Consider the following 18,742-nt stretch of genomic DNA (forward strand, 5'->3'; position numbering starts at 1 on the left):
TCGGTAAAGGGGCAGAGATTTCAGACCTCCGTTTATTAAGGAGATCTGTCATAAAACTCATCATCCGCGCCAAAGTTTTTTGAGCAAATTTCAAAGCCGCACCTGCCTGCCATCCGCTGATTGTTTTGCGGTCTATGCTTTGCTGATGCGAGCCGAAAAAAAAAAAAAAAAAAAAAGCCATTGTCTGTTCTGGAAAGGATGCAGCAAAAATATTTAATGCTAGAGTATGAGGCATAGGCCTACGCTGAGTTTCATTTACAATGAGATGCGCTCTAGTTCACAGTGCAGTGCAAGTGAACGCGGCGCGCTGGTGCTTCCATGTCACGGTTATCATTGTCTGCTATATTTGCTTTTTATTTATTAAAATACATGCAATTGGTTGATGAAACATCTATTAAAATTAAGATAAAATTTGTTCAAAACGAAATTCGTTTTTAAGAAAGGTTTTCTACAAAGCAAAATTTAATGAAGTGGTAAATATCATGTCTGACGATTTACAAAACTTCATTAAGTGGTAAAAACCATGTCTCCCGATATATTGCGCATCTGATGATCCTATCTAAAAAATGAAAATAATTTTTGATAAAAAATGTTTGTAAAAAATATTTTAGTGACACGGTTTTGGCGGTTATAAAGTTCTAATGACGGTGTTCAACTATAACCGCCGGTCTCACGGTTATATACTAACCGTCACACCCCTAACCCTGAAGGCTCTGGTTGGAACCTTTTAGGGTTAAATTAGGTTCAGAGATGACCTATTGAGAGTACTGCTCCATTGATAAGGTGTTGTACCCCTAAATTTAATTTTCTTCTGACAGTGGAGGGTTCTTATAGTGTGGTGTAGACCAAGTAACCCCAAATGGTTTCTCAAGTAGCTTCATTTCTGCATCATAATGGTACGCAAGTAAAAGGAAGGGAAATTGAACAACTTGTATTTTCTGTTAGTGGTGGCTGCGAATGACCTACGGTGGCAGACCTCCGGAATTTTCCGGCCTTTCGTGGAGGTCTACATCATTGGCCCTCATCTTAGTGATAAGAAGAGAAAGTACGCCACCAAGTCCAAGAATAACAGCTGGGCTCCCAAATACAATGAGACCTTTACATTGTGAGTGACATGCACTTGTTTCTTTAGCTTGCAATTTATTTTCTGCATACCACAATCTACGCAACAGTTCCTGAATAAAATGTAATCCTGCTTCTTTTTCAAAGCACATTGAGTAATGAAGTGGGTCCGGAGTGCTACGAGCTGCAGGTGTGCGTGAAAGACTACTGCTTTGCGCGAGAGGACCGCACCGTTGGCATGGCAGTACTGCAACTGAAGGACGTAGCACCGCGGGGTAGCGTAGCATGCTGGCTACCGCTAGGTAAACGCATTCACATGGACGAAACGGGCCTGACTGTGCTGCGAATCCTGTCCCAGCGCAACAACGACGACGTCGCGAAAGAATTTGTCAAGCTCAAATCTGACCAGCGCTCTGCTGAGGAGGGGCGGAGCTAAGATCAGGATGTAGCTAGCGAGACATGGTAATTTTGGCGTGAACACTGCCCCCTGATGTTCAGATGTTGCACTAGCACATAGAAGAAAAATACACAAGACATATTTATCTCAGTTCTTCACTTTAATATCCAACCGTTTACATGACAAAGCAGTTATATATTTGTACTCAGTGCACTGCCATTAGAATTGCCTGGAAGGGCTTGTTTAACAAGCACAATTTGGCACATGAAACTGACACAGGATATTGTATCTCTTAAATACTTGCTGTTTGTGATGTCTTTCATTTTTATAATGCATATTCCAAGACAAAAACCTGCCAAAATGTACTTAAATACAAAACATATTTATCTATTTATTCTGTAAAGCATTAAATATCACTATCAATGCACAGGTCTCAAAATATAAATCCTGAAAATATTACTTATAATAATATATTTAAAAGAATACTACTAGTAATAAAAGACTATTTACAGTAGTTATATAAAAAATACATTTATATTTTATTTATATTCTTTTTTTTTTTTTTTCAAATGCATCTGTGAAATAAAACCAGATTAAGGCATGTAAACAGTGCTACATAATGCCATGATTTTTTTTTCTTTTTTTTTTTCGATCTGTAATGATGTCAGACCTCTTTCGTGTGGCCTTTTGTCAATCATTCCTGCACCCTTCAAAGGGTGCCTTAATGTCAGGGTATCGTTTCTCCACTACGCACAACCATTTCACCCCCTAACCTCCTTAATAGGGACCAAAACCCCCTATGGGTCAGACTTTAATGTTATGCAATCGTTTAGAAGCACAAAAAAATAGACCTACAACCAAATACACCTTTGAACACAGAGTGGTTGCTTTTCCATGTAGTAGGAAAGCATTTGAAATTATTTTTTCCGGGGTGTCACTAGCAGGAACTCCTACAAATTCTGCTTATTGTACGAACACAAAATATTTTGTAAAGATGTTTCACACATCTAGATTCAATCACAGGGCCACGTCTGTCCTGTCTTTGTGTTTGTTTTCCGATCTGTTCATGTTCAAGTACGAGTGCCTGTGCGGTTTATCCGGTGTTTGTCGGCATAAGGCACTGCGGTTTATGCGATGTATAAGTGCAAGTCTAGATTGACAAACACTGCTTGTATTAGACACCAGAGCTGCCTGTTATAGTAAAAATTCACTTTATAACGTCACGTTTAAATGTAATTTTGCTTCAGATCATTCCATGCAAAATGGGACTTTTTTATTCACTCACTAGTTTCCCACCTCAAAAGAATCACAGCCATTGAGAATCGCTCCTATAGAGTTGCCATAGTAGCCGTTGATCAGTCCTGCCATTTTACTGCCAAACCATCCACCATATTAGAAAAGCACAAGAGAGATGCTCTATAATGTGGGTTAAGCACTGTATATCCATTCATTCCCTGCTGTATCTGCGCTAAACCGACAAAAACTAGCCGTGCTATGGATCTACTTATGAAAATCTGAGGTGATGTTATCTAGATAGAGTCGCTTATTGAATTTAGCAATTAAGCACTTTGCGCTACAGCTACTTTTTGATGTTTCCCCATATAATTTCTCTGAAAATAGTCTGTGCATCTGTTCTATTGAAGTCATCAGTGATCAACAGCCTTGGATTGTTTACACCGCGAACGCTCAGCGCCAACTGAAGCTGCAAACTTCGCTGTTGTTTTGTTTTACAGACTGAATCCTTTTATGTTCACCGTTGTGATATTGAACACTGGGGTTCTGCCGCAGGAAATGGCATTATTGAATGTTGGATTGACTGCAGAGTGGAAAATAGAATCTGTAGCAAGAAAACACTTTAATTTGGGTGATAGGATTTCAAATATAAAAGCTGTGTGTTGCTGTCTGTGAATAATAATATTACAGGATACAGTCGTGAGCATGTAGTATGAGACAAAGCACACGCAGACACAAGTGCACATGGATGCCAGTAACTCCACATGCACACTAACAGCGACTCCTTGCCTGTAAATAAGAAGCAGTGCATGTTGGGAAAGATTCTTCTTTGTGCCAGCATGCATGTTTGATGTGATATTCAATTGTTGTATTTATTTATTTATTTTGTCATTAATTTTGATATTTGGGTATTATTTTCTATTTTTGGAAGGCTTGTGAATATATAAATATGTATTACTGATGTGTAGTGGTACAGAATACTAGCATGAGAGATTTTTTTTATACAGAGACGTTTCTAATTTTCTTTTTTTTCCCTTTTTTTTTAATATGATCGTTATTATTGGGGATGGAGGTGAAACAGATGCCAGCTTTGGTTTATTTCTACTTCCAATAAATGGTTAAAAAATGCATTGTGTCATGGCTTTTTGTTGGTCTCATTTAAACATGGTTTAAAAAAATTTATTTTATTTGGCCTGACTGACATGTCAGTTTAAAATATTTATAGTTCAAATTTGAATTTAGTGTTTTTAAAGGCAACAAAGGCAAAAAAAAAAAAACATTTCAGGAGGAAAACCCAAATTTCGACTTTGCGTAGGAAGGAGATCTTGAGGGACTCTGGGATTTGGAGCTGAAAATTAACAAGCATAAAATTTTGCATATATCATTTATTATATGTATATTCAAATAGTAGTTCATACATAGACACCCACACAGCTCTATATTTGTATATTTAATAATTTGTATATATTTGCGTATATTGTGTATATTTACACTATATATATGATATGTAAATAATTTATTATATATATATATATATATATATATATATATATATATATATACTTTTTATGTTAACACAGAAAATAAAAGGATAGATAGATAGATAAAAAAGAACATTTGATTTGATTTTGCCTGACATGTAACTGTAATAACAGGCACGCCACCTGCTGGTCGGACAGTGCATTGAAGGCTTGGACTTGTCCATCAGTTTCAGTCTTCTTGCTCATTTGAAGAAGCTGTGCTGCCTGTGGTCCACACCAACCTAATGGTCAGGTAACATTGAAGCATGTATTTCAAATTAGACACACCCCCTCCTTTTTAGAGGCAGCACAACTGCAATGACATGTCTATAATACCACCCTCTCTAAAGTGGTACTAAACTGCAGTGAAAATGCAAACCAAGCTGAGGCGTACCGTGTCGTGCCAAGCTGAGCTGAGCTGTACCATGCAGAAGAAGAGCACCAACACTGTGCTCTTTATGTAACACAGGGTTCCTCTGATGTACCGCTGCAGGTTACAGGTGGCCCACCGGAGTTGCTGATAATACCTACCTTGCAGCCACCCTCTCACCCAGCTTTGGCTCAAAACCCCTGCTGCATCTAACAGATCCCCTCTCAGCTTCAGTACTGCAACCTGTCCGGGCCGAAAGAAACCTTGGCCTTGCCAAAGCAGTACTGCTCTGGATCAGGGATAAGATGAAGAAGGGCACTCGGGCAGGAACGGCCATCATCCAAAGAAACAAAACCACATAGCAGCATCAGGGGTGCGGGGTGGTGCTGTTCAAGTTGGGAAGGCATCCCCCTGCAACTAGTTCTGACTGAGTTGTGAAAAGGCAGAGTGAGTACAAAACTTAATTTTTCAACAGCCAAGAATTGAACTGTTTAAACAATACCTGACCAGCTCTCAGTATATTGATGGGCTCCTCAAATACAGTGTCTCGTTCTTGTCTAAACAGCCATTACACTCGTACTGGACCGATTTAAAAAAGCAAGCAATAGTATCACAAACATTTAAAGTTTTGGTGGCATCAGTTGGTGAATTATTCACAGTAGATGTTTTCTGACCATATCAGCAAAATGGACAATGATGAAGGCAGAGTTTGACATGCGTGGTTTATGAAAGTGAGGGCTGTGGATCAGGTGTTGGTCGTAAAGCTTCCGAGCAAAGTTCTCATCCGAAAATGTATGCATCTACAGGTCCTTCTCAGAAAATTTGCATATTGTGATAAAAGTTCATTATTTTCCATAATGTAATGATAAAAATTTAACTTTCATATATTTTAGATTCATTGCACACCAACTGGAATAGTTCAGGTCTTTTATTGTTTTAATACTGATGATTTTGGCATACAGCTCATGAAAACCCAAAATTACTATCTCAAAAAATTTGCATATCATGAAATGGTTCTCTAAACGAGCTATTAACCTAATCAATCTGAATCAACTAATTAACTCTAAACACCTGCAAAAGATTCCTGAGGCTTTTAAAAACTCCCAGCCTGGTTCATTACTCAAAACCGCAATCATGGGTAAGACTGCCGACCTGACTGCTGTCCAGAAGGCCATCACTGACACCCTCAAGCGAGAGGGTAAGACACAGAAAGAAATTTCTGAACGAATAGGCTGTTCCCAGAGTGCTGTATCAAGGCACCTCAGTGGGAAGTCTGTGGGAAGGAAAAAGTGTGGCAAAAAACGCTGCACAATGAGAAGAGGTGACCGGACCCTGAGGAAGATTGTGGAGAAGGACCGATTCCAGACCTTGTGGGGACCTGTGGAAGCCCCGAGTCTGGAGTAGAAACATCCAGAGCCACCGTGCACACGCGTGTGCAGGAAATGGGCTACAGAGAAGCAGCACTGGACTGTTGCTCAGTGGTCCAAAGTAATTTTTTCGGATGAAAGCTAATTTTGCATGTCATTCGGAAATCAAGGTGCCAGAGTCTGGAGGAAGACTGGGGAGAAGGAAATGCCAAAATGCCTTAAGTCCAGTGTCAAGTACCCACAGTCAGTGATGGTCTGGGGTGCCATGTCAGCTGCTGGTGTTGGTCCACTGTGTTTTATCAAGGGCAGGGTCAATGCAGCTAGCTATCAGGAGATTTTGGAGCACTTCATGCTTCCATCTGCTGAAAAGCTTTATGGAGATGAAGATTTCGTTTTTCAGCACGACCTGGCACCTGCTCAAAGTGCCAAAACCACTGGTAAATGGTTTACTGACCATGGTATTACTGTGCTCAATTGGCCTGCCAACTCTCCTGACCTGAACCCCATAGAGAATCTGTGGGATATTGTGAAGAGAAAGTTGAGAGACGCAAGACCCAACACTCTGGATGAGCTTAAGGCCGCTATCGAAGCATCCTGGGCCTCCATAACACCTCAGCAGTGCCACAGGCTGATTGCCTCCATGCCACGCCGCATTGAAGCAGTCATTTCTGCAAAAGGATTCCCGACCAAGTATTGAGTGCATAACTGAACATAATTATTTGAAGGTTGACTTTTTTTGTATTAAAAACACTTTTCTTTTATTGGTCAGATGAAATATGCTAATTTTTTGAGATAGGAATTTTGGGTTTTCATGAGCTGTATGCCAAAATCATCAGTATTAAAACAATAAAAGACCTGAAATATTTCAGTTGGTGTGCAATGGATCTAAAATATATGAAAGTTTAATTTTTATCATTACATTATGGAAAATAATGAACTTTTATCACAATACGCTAATTCTTTGAGAAGGACCTGTAGAACAGAGCGATATTGGGTTGTACACCTTGATGACATGATAAGAGGGACTACAGCTCGTCTTACAGTGAGTAGATTCCTCACTCTGCATTCTTCATCCAGTAGATCAAGTAGGCCCAGTTGGCCTTCGATGAGGGCAATGCATGGTTGGTTATCTCTGAACTCAGTACGGTTCCAGGGAAGTTCCTCTCTCAGGTACTCCTCCTGCTCTAGCTGGAAAACATGCTGACGAGAATAAAAAGCATATACTATGTTCTTAAAACAGTTGTATGATAATTGGGTCAACAAGTCAGTCAATGAAAAATCTAGTTCTGTAAAGCCCAAAGTAACCATGGATAGGCACTTATACTATGTAGACTTGGGTGAAGCAACCCTTCAAGGTCTAAGTCACTCTTCACTAGACAGAAGATGTTAGATGCCTACTTTACACCAAGTGCCAATATCTGGAAACGTACCCTGTAGAACTGCTGTTGGAGTTTCTCATTTGCGTAGTTAATACAGAATTGTTCAAAACTATTCCTTTTAAAGAGTCTCAAACCTATCAAAGAAAAGATTGACAAAACAATGCTACCTGTACATTCTGTTGCTTTGATTGTAACAAATAAAATAACTTTTACCCATAGATATCAAAGAACTCCTATAAAAGATTTGGGCTGTTCACGTTGTGCTCTTAAGGACGAGTTGAGCCTCTGCACAGTCCATGTGAACGGTTGCTAGTACACATGCTAACCAGAGCATCCCTTGCTTCATTATCCTGCTGGCCTGTTATGGGCATCGCAAGCATTTCCCCAACCACTGCTAGACATCAAATATAACTCAGAAATGTGCACAGTAATAGGAAATGGTGCTTGTACATCAATGTAGCTGCATTCCCCACCACGAATGCTAGCTTGTATGTTGACATTCCCCAGATGAAGAATAACTGCCAGTATATGAAATATCTCCATCTGCTGGTCAGGCTGCACTCCTGCAGAGACGAACCACAAGTTGCATTTGAAGAATATATGGATTTTTTTTTTAGTTTAGCTTACCAAGAATATTAAAGGCATTTCTTGTCTGCTCTAGCTCAACCAAATTATCTGTGCCAAAAAAATGTGCACATCTTGTCCTTGGTAGGTGTAATGAAAGTCCTCTGCAGAATCTACTGAGACACAGTAATGCATGGTGTAACTGAACAAAAATGTCCAAGACAAATCATGAGATAAACTGAACACCATATGATCGAGCAAGCACCTGAGAAACAACTCTTGATTTCTCCAATAACTAAGTCCTCATGTTTGAACAATAATATCCCCTTTACGTCCAAATCCTATCTCGATATACTTCCCAAAATGGCTGCTGTTGTCGTTTCGGGTCGTTTTTGCATTACCAATTGCCTGCCAGGGCTAAAATGACAACATGTTACAAATAGCTTAGTATGTGCTGGTCTCCAGGACGGTGGTTGAAGCAGCTGGGCAGACACCCACACAGCTTCTGGGTCTGGCACCCACACACGCCCCCCGAGAGACAACAGAAGATTTTCATACTGATCATAATCAACAGTATGTGGCAGTTTGTGGCAAGTCCAATTTTTATGTTGTGTGTGATCCTTATTTCTCATTACATTGCTAATTAATATTACCCAAATATTCAAATTTCAAAAGTGTAGGCCTGAAAACTGAAACATTCTGGCATGTCATTCGGCCGGATTTCAAAAACAATTCAGGAATGAATTGGTAGTGTGCTTCATGCACCTAAACTAGCTATTCAAGATCTTCAGGACTAGTAGAAAGTCCATGGCAGGTGTGCTGGAACTAAACTGTGCAGGAAGACAGCCTTCTATGAGCAAGATTGGTCATGACAGTCTACAGGCTTGATTATGATCTTCTAACCCAAAGGTTGTTGGTTCGATTCTCAGGTCAAGCAGGAATTGTCAGTGGGGCGAGTGAATAACTAGTGCTCTCTTCCACCAATACCAGGCTTGACCAAGGCACCAAACCCCCAACTGCTCCCCAGGTGCCGCAGCAATATGGCTGCCCACTGCTCCAGATGTGTGTTTACAACTGTGTGTGTGTGTGTGTGTGTGTGTGTGTGTGTGCACTTCGATGGGTTAAATGCAAAGCACAATTTCCAAGTATGGGTCACACCATACTTATCCACATATCACTTCACTTCATTATTATGTCTCAAGATGTGGATACCAAGGAAATTGATTCTGTCCCACCCCAATGACACTCTTTCTCCTCCATCAGCATAAATACTGTAGTGCAAACAAGTGGATAGCAAATAAATGATCATTCGACGAAACACATAGAAATATTCTGTTTCGTACAACTCCCGTAGGATAATTAAAGAAAGAAACAACCTAGATATTCAAAACAAGAACATTTTATTTTAAGAAACGCAGGAGTGAACATGAACATCGGTGTGCTGCTGTGGGCTATGAACAAAACTTTTTTTATTTTTTAAAACATACTTTATTCGCCCGGCTACATTTAATTAAGTTGCTTTTCTCAGGATGATGTTTACACATCACTTAATGTGAATCACGTGTCACGTTTTATGAATCACCATTCACATTGCAATTTCAGGTTCAGACTGTCGAATTATTTTTTAGTGCCGAGTATGAATAGCTTATAAGGAAAAAATCGGACAGTTTTAAGAAGCACCAGATCAGTTGGAAACAAAAAAAAAAAACCTCACATAAAACAAAGCCATACCTGCAAACTTTGTAATTGTTTATCAGTGCCTTATATCCCCAATAAAACATTGAGAATAACACACAGAAAATACTGAATTTAAACAGCATAATACTGATTTGCACCTTGGTTTGATTAAGAAAGAGTAAAATAGTTGAAAATAAGAGAGAAAGTACATTTTTTCCCCCACAAACATACCTTTCTCTCTTTGACAGAGCTTTAAACATGTTAAGTCACAGAGAATAATCAACTGATCAGTTTAGGTCGTCTGTGACAAAGTTTAGCACCCACTAGAACTAGAGGACTGTATTTTTGACTTGATTGTCATGTCCCTATTAAATCCAAATACCCCCTCTCTCAAAAAAACAAAACCTCAAAACATTTAATACAGAAGGCAGTTCAACTGCTGAACTTTTCGAACATTTTGCTCTTTTCGAAAATGTTCCAAATAGAAAAAAAAATTGAAATACAAAAACAGAAACAATGCCTGAAAATGTAGTCTCTGCGAGATCCCAACTGGTGGGCGCACATGGATATTCAGCGATTGGTTTGGTTTGTTGATCAGCGAGCATCCGGTTGTGTTGGGAAACTCATGTGCAGGTAATTCAGACAACACTTGAATGCCCTGTGAAGAAAAAAAAAGAGAGATTTCAGTTTCTGCGTCTATTTCCTTCTTGAATTAATAGCAGAAAGAGTACATTTTCTTCAGCTATTTGCTTACCTTTGCTATACTTCCTGTTTATCATCATTGCAATTCCCCTCCTGTTTGAGTGTGTCACCCTCACTAGATGTTTCCTCCACATGAGCCAACATGTCAGCCATCAGAGCCTCCTCCAAACGCTTCCTCACGCTGTACACCAGCTCCTCTTGCTTCCTGTGACCATAGAATTCAACTGTACCAGTCTGGCATCAGTATCCCACACACACATATGATACTGTGCATCGTTCTGAAGTACTGAAATACCTGATATCCTCGTCTGTGACGATGAAGGCCTTGCAGAGAGGCTGAGCCGTGTTGAGCCACACTCCGGGGTTCTTCTCCACAGCGGCGGACAGCTGGCCCGTGATGGGGGCCGCACTGGTGTGAAGAGCGCTGGCAATAGCTGACAACAAGGTCTTATCTGTGCAGCCAGGGCCCACTCCTTAAATATTATCAAATGAATTCATTTTATTAGCATCCTTCAATTTAACCACCATTAGACATATTCTAGATATCGTATCGTATTAAATTCATAAAAGAAATTAATACTTTTATTCAGCAAGCACACAATAAATTGACTAAAGTGACAGTAAAAACATATTACAAAAGATTCTTTTTTTTTAAATAAATGCAGTTCTAAGTTAGTTGGCACTACTCTGGAGTCTGGACAAAATATAAACGCACTTTCTATTCATTAAAGAAAACTGAAAAAATAAAAACACAGATAATAAGATAATAATAAGATGCTTCTTGTGCTGCAATTTAGCATATTAAACTTATTTCTGAGGGATCATGTGATGCTGAAGACTAGTGGAAGAAAATTCAGAAAATTCAGCATTGCATCACAGGAATGAATTACAGTTTTCAAATATATTCAAATTAGGAAACGGTTGTTTTAAATCGTAATCGTATTTTACAACATTGATATTTTACTGTAATTTTGATCAGATAAATGCCTTGGTGATCATAAGAGACTTCTTTCAAAAACATCCAAAAATCTTACCAGCCGCAAATGTTTGAAAGGTAGTTTTTCTTTTTCATTAAATTGAAATCTGTTTAAATTTCTTAATTCTTAATTTTGCATATTTATATTAATATTATATTTTATAAAACTTTTTTTTTTTTTGTTTAAAATAAAAACAAATTGTCAAACAAAACATGCTGCGCTTTTATTTTGACATTAGCATATTGTCTTTTATTTTGAAATCGTCCCAGTTATTTCTTACCCTGGCCTAGCCTGTGTTCACCTGTTTGGTGTTAGAGCTCTCTGTTTGGGCCTTGTCTGCTGTTGTTTATGTACTCTGGCTTACTTTTGATTCGTTTTCTGTTTGCTTCTCTCGTTCTCTTCAGATTCCACAAAGCAATAGAATGTTGACTTCGTTTATTCTCGATTAAAACAAACACACTTGGGTGAAGTTCTTCGTCTTGCACAGATGTACCTTGTAAGCCTTTGGGGAGATCCATCGTTTTCACCAACTCCTCTGCTATGTCAAAGGCATTGAGGCCGCTCAACTTCTTCTCCCAAAAAAGCTGTAGATGGAAAAGTATTTTAGCATTGTGCCGCTATGAGAAACTACTATTATTAACGAATAAAACCTAGAGGAGTATTACCTGTCTGGGCTGGTCAATGGCCTTCTGTGGGTCAGTTTTAACCTTATTGCTGGGGTGGTTGGTAACTTTTGTGACAGGCTGTTTGAAGATGGAGGCCGTCTGTCGTACTGGGAGGGACGTATTCAGGTCGGGTTTACCCTATTAAAAACATAACATCCTTATTACCCTGACGAAAAGCTGTTTGTTGATAGGAATTGCTGTTCTTTTACTGGATATTGTTGCAGGCATACCAGCTTGACCAGCTAAACTGGTTTGAAATAGCCTTAAAGAAATAGTTTTACACCCTAAGACTATCCAAGATGTAGTACCATGGTTAGATTTAGCATGACATCTCTTGTTCACCAATGGGTCCTCTGCAGTGAATGGGTGCCGTCAGAATTAAAGTCCAAACAGCTGATAAAATCATCACAATAATCCACAAGTAACTGACACGACTCAAGTCCATCAGTTACAATCTTATGAAGTGAAAAGCTGCATGTTTGTGAGAAACAAATCGATCATTAAGGCTTTTTTCCTTTTTTTAATTTAATTTAAACTCTTGCTTCTGGACAAAATGTAAGTCTTTATCTATAATATCACTTCCTCCTGTGAAAAAGTCTATCCTCTTGTCTTCTCCCATCAAAATCCACCAATATATTTACGCTTGTAAAAAGCATATTTCTCTCCTGATTTAGACGAGATTACTTTTTAAGCAGTATTTGTAGATAGCAGACTCTGAAGTAAGAAGACTTGTTATTGCAAACAAACTGCTTCACAAGATGTGGATTATTGTGATGTTTCTATCAGCTGTTTGGACTCTCATTGCGACGGCACCCATTCACTGCAGAGGATCCATTGCTGAGCAACTGATGTAATGCTACATTTCTTCCAATATGTTTTTGTGTATATGAAAACATTTGTTCAAGTAACATTTCTGAAATTACAATTTACTGCAGTCGTCTTACCTTAGTCTGGCTGTTGTTGTCATATCGGGGTCTCTGTCTGGTCTTGTTCAATTTGCTCATTAGCATCTTGCCTGTGCGGAAATCAAAGGAGCTGAGATCCATGGAGTTGCCAAGGTAACGGGCCAACTGAGGCTTGCTCCGGAACTTCTTCCCAGTGGGGCTGGCGAGGGGGGGCAAAATAGGACACATCTCAGAGATCTGATAAACCCCGTATGGATGCAAATTTGGTAAGAGAATGGGTTGTGGTGACAGCAGTTGCATACGGATATATTAACACACACGATATACGCAAACAATGACAATGATGCCTCACTTGGAACGAATTTTGATAAATCCCAAGCCTGTGATGACGAAATGACAGTGTTTTTAGAACGTGAATACCGTGAGGACTAGAATGCTTTCTGCCTGTTCACACTGACAATTATGACCGCATTAAAATCACATTCAAAATGTACTTTTAATGCTTAAAACACACATGAATTGACACAAACTTCACAATTTTAATGCAAATACCTTTTTCATTTCTGTAGAATTAAATCTAAAATAATGAATTGCACTTAAAATAATTGAAACCTAATTTAAAGTAATAATAATAATATACAAAATGTAATTTAATGCTGCATGTTTGCTCTAAAAAAACGATTCTTGATCTATTCTCACTTTTAAACACAATTAACTTATAAATGTAGTGTGAATACAATCCTGTACCATGTCTAGGCTTTTCAAACACTTGCACTAGATGACTTTCTTTTAAGCTGTCCCTGTCAATCTTCTCTGCCAAATGTTTACAACTGTTGCGAATAGTTTGAGATAATAGGAATACTGTTTGTCTAGATCTCAGCTGATGTTCTTCACTAAGCAGATGCACTTCTGCATATGAAACAACCACAGTCCTTTCCGATCACAATCCTCTGTTAAAAGTTAGTTGGCGCAGGTTTGATGCAGAGATGGGTTCACTGAAAATTCTGCGTGATGATACCATGAAGATTTCGTGCTTGTTTCAAGTTCATGCACAACTCTGGACAAACTTTTTTGGTTTTAGTCGATGGCTCTTCAAGCTTGTCAAGGCGTGCAAACATGTAACAACATAGATGGTTTTTTAATTGATTAAGTAATACGATACCACAAACTATACAAACGACCTGCCTCCCCCCTCTCTCGCCTCTGTTCTTCCTCTTCTTCCTCACCTCTGCTAAAAAAAAGAAGAGTCATGTCTATTTATGACATGTTGTTGGTTGGGAATTCTCTGAAAATAGATTTATTCAGACCATGAGACAGAGAATAAGTTCAACTTGACAGTTGCTTACGGCAATGGAATTGAAAAATGGAAGACCCAAATGAATCATAGTTCCATAAACAGTGTATGTATGCATATTTTTTCACTGAGAATGCTGCAGTCAGGAATTCTGAATTTTAAGAAATGCATTGCCGGTAAATCCAGAGACATTCTGAAATTCAGACCACGAGACATCATTTGTTAAATGTATCGTTATAAAAACCAATCTAAACATGTAATTCATTTAAACTGGTTCTTTTGAATGGTGATTCAAATCTGTTATGTGTTATGAGTCATAAACGAGGCAAATGTAACATTTCTGCAAACCATTTGGAAAATTAATTTAAAATAAAGTATTTATTGCAAGCACAAAGTTTGTCAAATGAATTAGTAAAGCAAACTTATTTCAACACTCAGTGTCAAAACTACTATGTTAAAACGAATCTAGCTTGCCAACACTACTGTCTGAAACTTTTAAACAGCTTTTTTTTAAATAAAAATAAAAATGAAAAATCAGCTGTTGCTGTGGTTTCCACTGCAGACAAAGGCCATTTTTACTGTATGTATTCATTTACATACATTTAGTGCACTTTAGTGCAACTCTCTCTCCTTCGGCTGATATTTAGACTTAAAGTCTTTGACAAACCTGTAAAATAACGTTTTGTAATTGTGAACCGGTCTAGCCGAATCCTTAGGGAAAAAAAGAGCCAATTCAATATGGATGCATTCACATGCTCAATTGACATGCACCCCCACCCCCTTCTGAAATAAAGCACACCAAATCCTCTCCACAGCTGGGCCTACTTTTACAGGACAATCCCCCCTCTGTGCTCATAACACACATGGCTTTCCCTCCTCAATCCCAGGATTCACACTTTTCAATCCACAGAGAGTCCATATGTGGCATACTTATAATATTATGTTTTTGATAAATAACACCAACAAAAGACCTCTCTGTAGCAATGCAGTGTCTATTTTCAATAATGCTGCTTTGCTTTGTCACTTTGCAAAACGTTCCGCCGCACCGTGGCCGCATCACTGAGGGCTCTTCTGCTCAATGGAAGATTCCTCCGCTTGGCAAATAGGCTGTTCTTTTGCCTCATGCATCATCCAGATCTATGATCCAGATGTCATAACCCTGTAGTGGCACTCATGGAATAATAAATGCATGCGTATTTTCGTCGCAGACAATGCTGCAACTATGGCATCTCTTCGTTGTGTCACCACAGAGCCATATTTAGCGTGGTTGCGAATGTAAACAAATGCATTACTAGTAAAACCGGTGACATTTTGGAACAAATCTTTTATGAAACTGAATGAAAGACTATGCTTGGTATAAAAAGATATTTAAAAAAAAACTACGTATGTTAGGAACATCCTGCACTAAAATGAAAATCGCGGAACGCAGACAGATGCTGCACCTGGTCCCGCGCGACGTTAAAACAAGGTTAGATAAACAGTTTATTATTATTATTGTTAGCTAGTTTCATGTTAAGACAAACCACGCGTCCAAATGCTTCATTTTATATGTTTATACATGTAGCCGTACAGGTCGCTTTGTTACATTAATTAGTTTATCGTACGACAAACGCGTTTTCTTTCTTTAAGACCATCGCCGATTGAAAGCACTGCGCAAACTAGTAACGTCAGCCCCGGTGTAACTAGTCTACTCACATAAACAAACGCGATCGCTGTGCTCGTAAACCAGCATGACGATAAATGCATACGCTGTTCTCGATTTAATACGTTCGCAATATTAAATCAGTTATGTACTTACTCGTTTTTCTCCATCGCGCATTCTCTGCTGGTGTCGCCTTTTTTAGTGAATGTTAAATCCCCCTCTCTTCCTCTATACTTTCACTCCCCTCCCCCTTCAATGAGACAAATGAAAGACTTTATGCCCGATTAGTGTTGACTTAACGAGACAAAGCCCTGCTTTAGTCGGGTAAACCATAAACCACATGATGGCAATACAATGCACCGTTTTGTTTTCATGTAGCACATTTGTTTTTGTTTTTTAGCTTTTTATTCTAAGAAAATGCATTTTAATATCATACAGGTAATTTTTACTTTACAGTAAATGTTGCAGGCTGCATTCAGTGAATTCGCTTCCCTCATTGAAGGAACATTGAGGGAACATTAAGGTCTGCATTTACATCTGAAAGATGTATTTTTTAGAGTGTTTGCTCACCTGCAATACTATAGGACGTTTCCTATCAGATGTAATATAAACGTTTAAGAAAATGTCTTTAAGATGTTTGTGATTTAGGATGTGTTTCAAACTTACATCTTAAAGACGTCTATTAGATGTTTGTACACAGCAGAGCTTGCAGATGTATTTAGTTGCCTTGTCGCGTACAGAAATGACCATGATAACCGCTTCAAGTTACTGTTCATACTGTAATACTACATGGTAATACTGCAATACTGTACGAATGATAATACATAAGGCAACTTTTTGAGCAACTTTTTGGGACTTTCCTATTAAGAATGGGTAACTAATGTCTACACTTCAGTCGTTCTTTAAATCATGTAAGATATTATAACCTTATTATTACTATTTTTATTTATTTTTAAAGGTGCACTGTGTAAATGGGAAGTTGCGGCCTAATGGTTTGAGAGTCGGACTGGCAATCGAAAGGTTGTGAGTTCGAGTCTCGGGGACTGGCAGTCAAAAGGTTGTGAGTTCGAGTCTCGGGGACTGGCAGTCAAAAGGTTGTGAGTTCGAGTCTCTGGGACTGGCAGTCAAAAGGTTGTGAGTTCGAGTCTCGGGGACTGGCAGTCAAAAGGTTGTGAGTTCGAGTCTCGGGGACTGGCAGTCAAAAGGTTGTGAGTCCGAGTCTCGGGGACTGGCAGTCAAAAGGGTGTGAGTTCGAGTCTCGGGGACTGGCAGTCAAAAGGTTGTGTGTTCGAGTCTCGGGGACTGGCAGTCAAAAGGGTGTGAGTTCGAGTCTCGGGGACTGGCAGTCAAAAGGTTGTGTGTTCGAGTCTCGGGGACTGGCAGTCAAAAGGTTGTGAGTTTGAGTCTTGGACCGTCAGGAATTGTAGGTGGGGGGAGTGCATGTACAGTTCTCTCTCCACCTTCAATACCACGACTTTCCTGGGTACAGACAAAGGTAAATCAAGGGATTACATTTACTTAATTATTAAATAAATCGATGGCATTGCGAATGTTAATGCACTTCTGAGGAAGAAACCATGGTAACTTTTTTGTATATACAGTGGCATGCGAAAGTTTGGGAACCCCTTGCAGAATCTGTGAAAATGTGAATAATTTTAACAAAATAAGAGAGATCATACTATTAAGGTTAATAATAAATTAAGGTTCAAACATTCACGAAGCTCCAGAGGGAAACAAGATGCATTAAGAGTTGGGGGGTGAAAACTTTTGAAGACTGAAGATGTCCAAATTTTTATATTGTTGGAATATCATTTTTTTTTATTATTTAGTCCTGCCCTTCGTAAGCAACAGCAAATACTTGTGTTTCCTGGAACACAAATTAAGTACAATTTACCTTGAGCTTTAAATTCCAAATGTTTTTAGTACTAAATAAAAAATAACATGCATTTAGTATGATCTCTCTTATTTTGTTAAAAACAAGAGGCACTGATTTCCGTCAACATAAAGTTGATTAAGTGCAGGGAATATATATAAATCAAAACTGAATGTTATGACAGGTGCAAGGAGAAAATGCTTTTTTTTTTCAAACGGAGTGATGAACTCTACCAGTACAGAAAGACAACAACTTATTAGCAAGACATGCTAGCTATCTGCAGTCTGATAATACACCATTAATACAATATGAAGTATTATTCGACCATAGCAGTACATACAATTAAGACTTTACAGTGGAAACATGCTAAAAATATCAGATGAGCTGCTTGACTTAGTTAACATATTCTAGTTAACTATTTATTAAATCCAGTCTGAGATTGACTGTAACTGAGGAGACTGTATATGCATAAAACAGATTTTTAGAGTGTGAATGCTATAAAGCAAAATGCTATAAAACTTTTTTCAACTAAAAAAACATAATTTACAAGAAAAGCCCATTTCATTTTCAATCATTTTATTAATTTGTTTTGTATTGTTTTTTAAACAATAGATAAAGATTCTATTTATCTTTTATACACCTGCTCCTACCGTTCTAATGCATGTTGACAAATTGTTCAATAAAATAAAGCACAAAAATAGCAAGATCTGGTTAAAATGGCTAGCAGCGGCATAACATTAGCTAGCTATTTGGAGTTAATGTGTAGCCTACAGATTTTGATCAGTTCACCTAAAAACTAAGTTTAAGTTTAAGAGTTACCTGAGAAATATCTAGTCTGAGCAGTTTGAGGTATGTGGCATCAAATCTTTGCAAGATATTCAGTTTTGCTCTGCAACGTTTAGTGAGTTATGACTCTTTTAGAAGACGGTTCACACCAATATAACGTTTATATGATGATAACGATACTGGGGTACATATAGCTCATTTTCAGAACGATTTTTTTGTTTCTTCATATTGTTAACCATTCGATAAATGATAGAAAAATAATAATAATAATCACCATGCTCCCTTCTTACTTTTCTTTACTTAAAGTATTTTTGGAAAAGGCACGCAAT

The 18,742-nt window shown here is 38.4% G+C and overlaps 2 protein-coding genes across 4 annotated transcripts in view; one reads left to right on the forward strand and one right to left on the reverse strand.

Moving 5' to 3' along the window:
• Nucleotides 1-3,820, forward strand: part of LOC127943402 (protein unc-13 homolog A-like) — a 38,041-nt gene extending 34,221 nt beyond the window's left edge. The window contains exons 42-43 of the mRNA XM_052539870.1: nucleotides 946-1,105; nucleotides 1,210-3,820. Coding sequence (XP_052395830.1) covers nucleotides 946-1,105; nucleotides 1,210-1,498 — 449 coding nt within the window. The 3' untranslated portion in view covers nucleotides 1,499-3,820. The remainder of the gene's footprint in view (nucleotides 1-945; nucleotides 1,106-1,209) is intronic.
• A 5,455-nt stretch (nucleotides 3,821-9,275) lies between these two features.
• Nucleotides 9,276-16,028, reverse strand: LOC127942582 (methyl-CpG-binding domain protein 3). Of its 3 annotated transcripts, none has more exons than XM_052538391.1 (8): nucleotides 15,911-15,995; nucleotides 13,981-14,049; nucleotides 12,858-13,017; nucleotides 11,914-12,051; nucleotides 11,742-11,832; nucleotides 10,567-10,744; nucleotides 10,324-10,476; nucleotides 9,276-10,227 (listed from the first exon to the last, which is right to left on the reverse strand). In XM_052538391.1, the coding sequence occupies exons 1-7, from the start codon at nucleotides 15,922-15,924 to the stop codon at nucleotides 10,329-10,331; spliced, it is 798 nt and encodes a 265-aa protein (XP_052394351.1). In that variant the 5' UTR covers nucleotides 15,925-15,995; the 3' UTR covers nucleotides 9,276-10,227; nucleotides 10,324-10,328. The 3 variants fall into 3 exon arrangements, with proteins under 3 accessions (XP_052394351.1, XP_052394352.1, XP_052394354.1); XM_052538392.1 differs by having other exon boundaries at nucleotides 13,981-14,046; nucleotides 15,911-15,946; XM_052538394.1 differs by lacking the exon at nucleotides 13,981-14,049 and having other exon boundaries at nucleotides 15,911-16,028.
• Nucleotides 16,029-18,742: the final 2,714 nt, after the last annotated feature.

This window comes from Carassius gibelio, chromosome A22 (assembly GCF_023724105.1).
Source record: "Carassius gibelio isolate Cgi1373 ecotype wild population from Czech Republic chromosome A22, carGib1.2-hapl.c, whole genome shotgun sequence".
Classification (NCBI taxonomy): Eukaryota; Metazoa; Chordata; class Actinopteri; order Cypriniformes; family Cyprinidae; genus Carassius; species Carassius gibelio.

Excerpts from the sequence above, each read along its gene's own strand:
- LOC127942582 (XM_052538391.1), bottom strand. Across the intron at positions 11,833-11,913 it reads CCATTGACCAGCCCAGACAG|CTTTTTTGGGAGAAGAAGTT; the intron begins GTAATACTCCTC and ends TTCCATCTACAG. Across the intron at positions 10,477-10,566 it reads GTCACAGACGAGGATATCAG|GAAGCAAGAGGAGCTGGTGT; the intron begins GTATTTCAGTAC and ends CTATGGTCACAG.